Here is a 7,583-nt window from a genome sequence, read left to right as displayed (position 1 = left end):
CCCTTCTATCCATCCCTCCCTTTGTCCTACCAATGACAGATGTGCTTGAAGCACTTTAGGACATTTTGTCCATGCTAATAGACAAATTTTTATTTTTGATATTTGAAGGTGAATAGTAACAGTTGTGGTGGTGTCTTACATTACACTCAAGTTGCTGTGACAACCTGCATTTTTTATATGTCATGTAGCCTGGGAGCTAGGGCTGGCTCTCAACTGCAGCCTCTTGCGATCGGGTTTCTTGGCGCACTCATCTTTAAGTGGCAGAGAACTGATGGTAAATTAAACTTTAAAATGCCTCTGCGGAAGATCAGAAACGATCTGCATCAGGTGCTGATGCTTTAACCGGCCAGTCACCAGGGACCCATTCACTGTCGAGCCGAATGTTTCCATTTAAGGCGCATTCATGTGGGCTGCTTCCTGTCTCTGGGGGGGTGGGGGGCGTTCTGTTGGGCTGAAGCTGCGATCTCAGTCCACTAGCACGTCCTGCTATATAAACCGCAGCCCCAGAACACTCGGCATCTGCAGAGATCACGGGTTAACATGGTAAGTGTTACGGGCACTCTCTCTCTCTCTCTCTCTGTACAGTAGGTGGTATCTGCTGGAACTGATTCTGACTCCTGTGATTTTTCTCTCTCCCCTCATTCCGTTCACTGTGCAGTCGAGCAGAAAGACCAAAAAGAAGGAAGGCGGCGCCAAGCGAGCTCAGAGAGCTTCGTCCAATGTCTTTTCCAGTTTTGAGCAGACTCAGATCCAGGAATTCAAGGAAGTAAGCAACGTACCGTAAGAGTCCCAAATAAAGAAACGTGTGCATGTCAGAGAGGGGGGAGAGAGACAGATAATGCCTCTAGAACAGATTAGAGGAAAAGAAATCTCAGAGAGGAGTGAATGATTGAAATCATAGAGGGAACCGGGAAAAGAGAAACGCTGGAAGAGAAAGAAAAGATTGGATCTTTTTTTAAAAAGTTGCCTTTTCCTAAAACCCTGATGTGTGTAAAATCCAGAAGTTTGAAAAAATAGTGATGTTGATAGGAGGGTCTAAGCGTAAACCAAACTCCAAAACGGAGTAAAGTAACCTCACCACCCATTCTCCGTGTCAGTCTGACCCATACTGAGCATTTCCCGTGTTAATTGCTGAACATTTCGTTATCGCAAATGAAACGAGTTTATTACAGCAGGAACAAGTAGGGGACGTGAATATCTTAATGGGCATAAATGATTAAAAAATGCGTTTTACTATTGGGTTATGAACGCCCTCCTTTGTGCGTGACCATCACAAGGAAGAAAAGCTGCAGGAGAAATGGTTCTGAAAAGTGTCAGGGGTGGCGTTTTGGAAAATCCAGGGAGCCCCTTTTAAACTCGGTAGACTGTCGGACTAATCCGGGCCAATTTTGATCCTACCCCTTTCAGGCTTTCACTTTGATCGATCAGAACAGAGATGGCTTCATCGACAAAGAGGATCTGAAAGACACGTATGCCTCCTTGGGTAAATACTTCTTACAAATCCCATCAAAGTTGAGTTTGTTAAATGTACATTGATGTAAACCCTGCCAGTGTATGGATGATGTGCGCTGCCTGTAGGAAGTTCAACGCATTCACTCATATCATGTTTGGATGCCTCAGTTCAACCCTCAAAAAGATGTCAACAAATAGATTGCACATCTGGCACCAGACCGCCACCGCTTACAATCTTCTAGTCGTTCTCCTCCCACAGGTAGCCAGTGACCTATTTAATTTTCAATAAGCCAGCCTTCTAGGCAAAACAAAAACAGAATTACCTGGAAAAACTCAGCAGGTCTGGCAGCATCGGTGGAGAAGAAAAGAGTCGACGTTTCGAGTCCTCACGACCCTTCAACAGAACTGAGTATAGTTAGGAGAGGGGTGAAATATAAGCTGGTTTAAGGTGGGGTGGGGGGAGGGGGGGGAGAGAAGTTGAGGGTGGGGTGGTTGTAGGGACAAGCAAGCAGTGATAGGAGCAGATAATCAAAAGATGTCACAGACAAAAGGGTCAAAGAGGTGTTGAAGGTGGTGATATTATCTAAGAAAATGTGCTAATTAAGAATGGATGGCAGGACACTCAAGGTACAGCTCTAGTGGGGGTGGGGTGGAAAGACTGACAAGGTATTAGTTGTAGATTTTAAAATAATGGAAATAGGTGGGAGAAGAAAAATCTATATAAATTATTGAAAAAAAACAAATGGGAGGGGGAAGAAACGGGGTGGGGATGGGGAGAGGGAGTTTAAGATCTAAAGTTGTTGAATTCAATATTCAGTCCGGAAGGCTGTAAAGTGCCTAGTCGGAAGATGAGGTGCTATTCCTCCAGTTTGCGTTGGGCTTCACTGGAACAATGCAGCAAGCCAAGGACAGACATGTGGGCAAGAGAGCAGGGTGGAGTGTTAAAATGGCAAGTGACAGGGAGGTTTGGGTCTTTCTTGCGGACAGACCGCAGGTGTTCTGCAAAGCGGTCGCCCAGTTTGCGTTTGGTCTCTCCAATGTAGAGGAGACCGCATTGGGAGCAACTAATGCAGTAGACTAAGTTAGGGGAAATGCAAGTGAAAGGCTGCTTCACTTGAAAGGAGTGTTTGGGCCCTTGGACGGTGAGGAGAGAGGAAGTGAAGGGGCAGGTGTTGCATCTTCTGCGTGGGCATGAGGAGGTGCCATAGGTGGGGGTTGAGGAGTAGGGGGTGATGGAGGAGTGGACCAGGGTGTCCCAGAGGGAACGATCCCTACGGAATGCCGCCGTGGGGGGGGGGGAAGATGTGTTTGGTGGTGGCATCATGCTGGAGTTGGCGGAAATGGCGGAGGATGATCCTTTGAATGCGGAGGCTGGTGGGGTGATAAGTGAGGACAAGGGGGACCCTATCATGTTTCTGGGAGGGAGGAGAAGGCGTGAGGGCGGATGCGCGGGAGATGGGCCGGACACGGTTGAGGGCCCTGTCAACGACCGTGGGTGGAAAACCTTGGTTAAGGAAGAAGGAGGACATATCAGAGGAACTGTTTTTGAAGGTAGCGTCATCAGAACAGATGCGATGGAGGCGAAGGAACTGAGAGAATGGGATGGAGTCCTTACAGGAAGCGGGGTGTGAGGAGCTGTAGTCGAGGTAGCTGTGGGAGTCAGTAGGCTTGTAATGGATATTGGTGGACAGTCTATCATCAGAAATTGAGACAGAGAGGTCAAGGAAGGGAAGGGAAGTGTCAGAGATGGACCATGTGAAAATGATGGAGGGGTGGAGATTGGAAGCAAAATTAATAAATTTTTCCAGGTCCCGACGAGAGCATGAAGCAGCACCGAAGTAATCATTGATGTACCGGAGAAAGAGTTGTGGGAGGGGACCGGAGTAGGACTGGAACAAGGAATGTTCCACATACCCCATAAAGAGACAGGCATAGCTGGGGCCCATGCGGGTACCCATAGCCACACCTTTTATTTGGAGGAAGTGAGAGGAGTTAAAGGAGAAATTGTTCAGTGTGAGAACAAGTTCAGCCAGATGGAGGAGAGTAGTGGTGGATGGGGATTGTTCGGGCCTCTGTTCAAGGAAGAAGCTAAGGGCCCTCAGACCATCCTGGTGGGGGATGGAGGTGTAGAGGGATTGGACGTCCATGGTGAAGAGGAAGCAGTTGGGGAATTGGAAATTGTTGATGTGACGTAAGGTGTCAGAGGAATCACGGATGTAGGTAGGAAGGGACTGGACAAGGGGAGAGAGAAGGGAGTGAAGATAACGAGAAATGAGTTCCGTGGGGCAGGAACAGGCTGACACGATCGGTCTGCTGGGACAGTTCTGTTTGTGGATTTTGGGTAGGAGGTAGAAGTGGGCCGTCCAAGGTTGGGAGACTATCAGGTTGGAAGCTGTGGGAGGTAGATCTCCAGAGGAGATGAGGTCAGTAACAGTCCTGGAAACAATGGCTTGATGTTCAGTGGTGGGGTCTTGTTTTTTTTTAGCCTTGCTAGGTCTGTTTCTAATTGACTAGTTCGAATATCGGAGAAAGAAGGAACTTGCATTTATATAGCAACTTATCACACTCTCAAGGCATTTCAATGTTCTTCACGATCTTCGAATTGCTTTTGAAATGCAGTTACCATTAGTGCAGACAGCGTTGTCAGCTTGCACACAGTGCTGTGCCCCAAGCACGCAAAAAGATGAACGACCACTTAATTAGCTTATGGGTGGAGTTGGTTTGAGGAAGAAATGTTGACCGTGATAAACTGAGGGTACCCTGCTCCTCTGAATAATGGGGCTATTACATGCCTTCAACTATTGAAATGGTCATGGTTTAACATCTCATCAAAAAGACATTCCCAAAATCTTGGGCAAAAAAGAATGGAATAGGTTTAGCAAAAGGAAATTGGGAATAATTACCCACTAGTTACTTTGTGGTGGAACAATTGTTTTTTTTTAAAAAGCTACAGAATGGTAGAATATATTAGAAAACTAGTCTACAAAGTTAAAACAATATCCTGGTCAGACCACAGGATGGTGTGTTCTGTTTTGGTCACCACACATTAAAACATTTATAGATGTACCAGAAAGAGAGGAGAAACAAGACTGATCCCCAGTGTAAATAACATTAATGATAAGTAGAGATTGTACAGTATAGTGCTTGTGAGTCTAGAAAGAAGACCATTAAGAGCGAGGCATATACAAACTGTTGAATGGTATAGGTGAAGTTACCCCTGATAAACTGGGGAACCCCTAAGACCAGAGGTAAAAATAGAATGGACTAATAAAGTTATTTACAGTAGATGTGCACAGACAAATAGTTTCCTCAAAGAATATGAGGGGCCATTAATATAAAATAGTTACTGAAACCCAATTAAACATTCAGGAGAAACATCTTTACTTGGAGAGTGGTTGAGGTGAATATGAAGCTTGCTCAGAAAAACTATTGTATGCTACAATAAAGTCTCAGCACATCCATTACTTTTCCTTTCTTTTTCTTTTCAGGCAAACTCAATGTAAAAGATGATGAACTAGAATCCATGTTACGTGAAGCCACTGGTCCAATTAACTTCACCATGTTTTTAAATCTATTTGGAGCGAAGTTACATGGTATGTCTCTACCACTTCTCCATTTTCATTTTCTGCTCAGTAACTTTGACCAAACTCTGATTTTTTTTTTAATACAGGTTCTGATCCTGAAGAGGTGATGGTAAACGCATTTAAATTGTTTGATCCTGATGCCAAAGGACACATCAGCAAAGATGAGTATGTGCTTCTTGTACTTTCCTGGTGTTTTGCTGGTGCTTATCTTGAAGTTTTAGCAGTGTCCTGGTGTTACAGTAGTGTCCTGTATAACTTCCGATGTTTCATTTGGTTTTCTTTCATTTGCAGACTGAGACATATGCTCATGACACAAGCTGACAAATTCACCGCTGCAGAGGTTTGTATAAGAACTGAATTTTGCACCTTTCTTTGACAAGTGCAAATTTGTTTGTGCACTTCCAACCTGAAGCAGGACTATACTTGCTGACATGTAATGTAACACATGTTCAAGAGAGTCTCTCGACATTCCAACCCCAAAAGGGAATCCATTCTACACTTTGAGCATCTTCTTAAAAATAAATTTCTATAACAGAAGTAGCCTTCAGTAATTAAAAAGTGATGCATTGTTCTTTTTATAAATTTATTTTTATAAACTGTCACTGGGTCAAAATCCTGGAACTCCCTCCCTACCCGTACTGTGGGTGTACCTACACCACAGGGACTGCAAGCAGTTCAAAAGGCAGCTCGCAACCACCTTATCAAGGGCAATTAAGGAAGGGCAATAAATGCTGGCCTATCCAGCGATGCCCACAGCCCATGAATAAAAAAAACAGTGATGGTAATTACATCAACAACTGTGGTATAGATAAAGAAAACTCAATGTTAATAATTACTTACACTTTATGTATATAGTACATGCACATTAAATAGCGCCTACTGTCAGAAGTTAATAATTACTTTACACTTTAATGTGCATTCAAGTACTATATACATATAAATAGTACCTCTGTAATCAATCTACACAAAAACCTATCACTTGCCTTCAATATATTTGACCAGATTGTCTGTGAGAATCCAGGTTTGGGTCTGGATTATTTACAATCATGTTATGGGCACAGGCAAAACACTGCAAGTTACAATTTCGATGTGTTTAACTGTGAGTAACAACATTTCTCCCTCTCTTTCCCCTTTTCCCACATGCTGTAGGCTGACCAGATGTTTCAGTCCTCTCCCATTGATGCAGCAGGCAACTTGGATTACAAATCTCTCTGCTACATCATCACACACGGCGAAGAAAAGGAAGAGTGAATGGAACCTATGCTAGTTACCCAGGCTGCTCAGATCTTTGCATTTCTCCTTAGTATCAAGTTGCATCAACAGTAAATAAAACTACATTGTAAATAGATAATGCTTCTTGCAGTTTCTGCACCCCCCATCCCCTGACCTCAGTGCAAATACAGTTTAATGACCTGTTTGTATTGTGTATATATGTTGTAATTCAAAGGTATAATGGTGCTAAAAATATGAATTATTCAAATGATTTAAACCAAACATTATAAATAACACACGCGTGGATTCTTAATGCTTAAAAAATGAAGTACCAGATAAATTAAATTACTACAACCAAGCAATTAGAACTAGAAGGAATGGAATGTAGATTAAAGAATGGGTTAAACATTGAAACACTGTGGGAGGTGACTGACAAATTACTTGGGTATATTTAAGTGTAATACGTAATTTTCATGATAACCGAGTTGTCACTGAGCTGGTCCTCACACCCATGATTGGGTAGATAAGGAGGAAACTCTCTATTGAAGTCCAAACCAATGGTGGAAGTTGTTGGGGGAATCCGTGGAGTTTATATTACGCACATGAGGACACTCATTTACTGTTCAAGATTATAAATGGGTTTGGGTCTGAAGTGAAGCTCTGAGATGAGTTTGAAACTTCCAAAAAGGTTCTGATTTTATGCTGTCCCTTAGCAAAAAGGGGCCACCTCATATCACAGAATTTCAATTCACTGAAACATGTTCCTGATGCTCCCGCTCCCATCGCTAGTGAGAAGTGCCTAGGAGCACCACATGAAGCCAAGGTGGAATTTTGGAGTTGAGAAGCTGCTGGCTTTTCCTGAATGAGGTGGTGGAATGGGGATGGACCAGCTGGCAAAATACAATCAGACCTCTTTTTCCTTCTCCAAACAGACACTGTGTGGTTGCAGCATTGTGTGGGTGCCCCTGTAACATGGCAGGTGCCTCCTCATATAAATATTTTTGATTGTCCCAATGAGTTTTGCGCACATCACCAGCCCTTAATACTGGCTGGTAGCATTGGGTAGTGCTGAACCCAACTAGCACATTGAAGGGCTCACGTCTCTGTGCTTCACAATATGGAGAGTAAGAACCCACTATCACCAGGGATATGCAATGCATTTGACACAATTACTATGTAAATCTAACTATTAAGGTAGATTTAGTTGGAAGGTTAATATTTACTCTTGTTTTGTAATTCATTCATGAGATATGGGCATTGCAGGTAAAGGCAGCATTTATTGCCCTGTGCTAATTGCCTTTGAGAAGATGCTGATGAGGCTTCTTGAATCACTGT

At 43.4% G+C, this 7,583-nt stretch overlaps 1 protein-coding gene across 1 annotated transcript; it reads left to right on the top strand.

The window, feature by feature from the left end:
* Window positions 1–432: 432 nt before the first annotated feature.
* On the top strand, window positions 433–6,387 carry LOC144681529 (myosin light chain 5-like). The gene is made up of 7 exons (XM_078543218.1): window positions 433–543; window positions 659–766; window positions 1,408–1,483; window positions 4,941–5,045; window positions 5,123–5,201; window positions 5,328–5,376; window positions 6,186–6,387. The coding sequence occupies exons 1-7, from the start codon at window positions 541–543 to the stop codon at window positions 6,285–6,287; spliced, it is 522 nt and encodes a 173-aa protein (XP_078399344.1). The 5' UTR covers window positions 433–540; the 3' UTR covers window positions 6,288–6,387.
* Window positions 6,388–7,583: the final 1,196 nt, after the last annotated feature.

The sequence above is a fragment of the Cetorhinus maximus genome, chromosome 1 (genome assembly GCF_964194155.1).
Source record: "Cetorhinus maximus chromosome 1, sCetMax3.hap1.1, whole genome shotgun sequence".
NCBI lineage: Eukaryota > Metazoa > Chordata > Chondrichthyes > Lamniformes > Cetorhinidae > Cetorhinus > Cetorhinus maximus.
Note: the sequence above shows the minus strand (reverse complement) of the source record. Positions and strands in the feature narration are given on the sequence as shown.

Bases quoted from the DNA above. Each gene is read 5' to 3' on its own strand.
- LOC144681529 (XM_078543218.1), top strand. The intron at 5,202-5,327 runs GTATGTGCTTCT...TTTCATTTGCAG, and splicing joins GGACACATCAGCAAAGATGA to ACTGAGACATATGCTCATGA. The intron at 5,377-6,185 runs GTTTGTATAAGA...CACATGCTGTAG, and splicing joins ACAAATTCACCGCTGCAGAG to GCTGACCAGATGTTTCAGTC.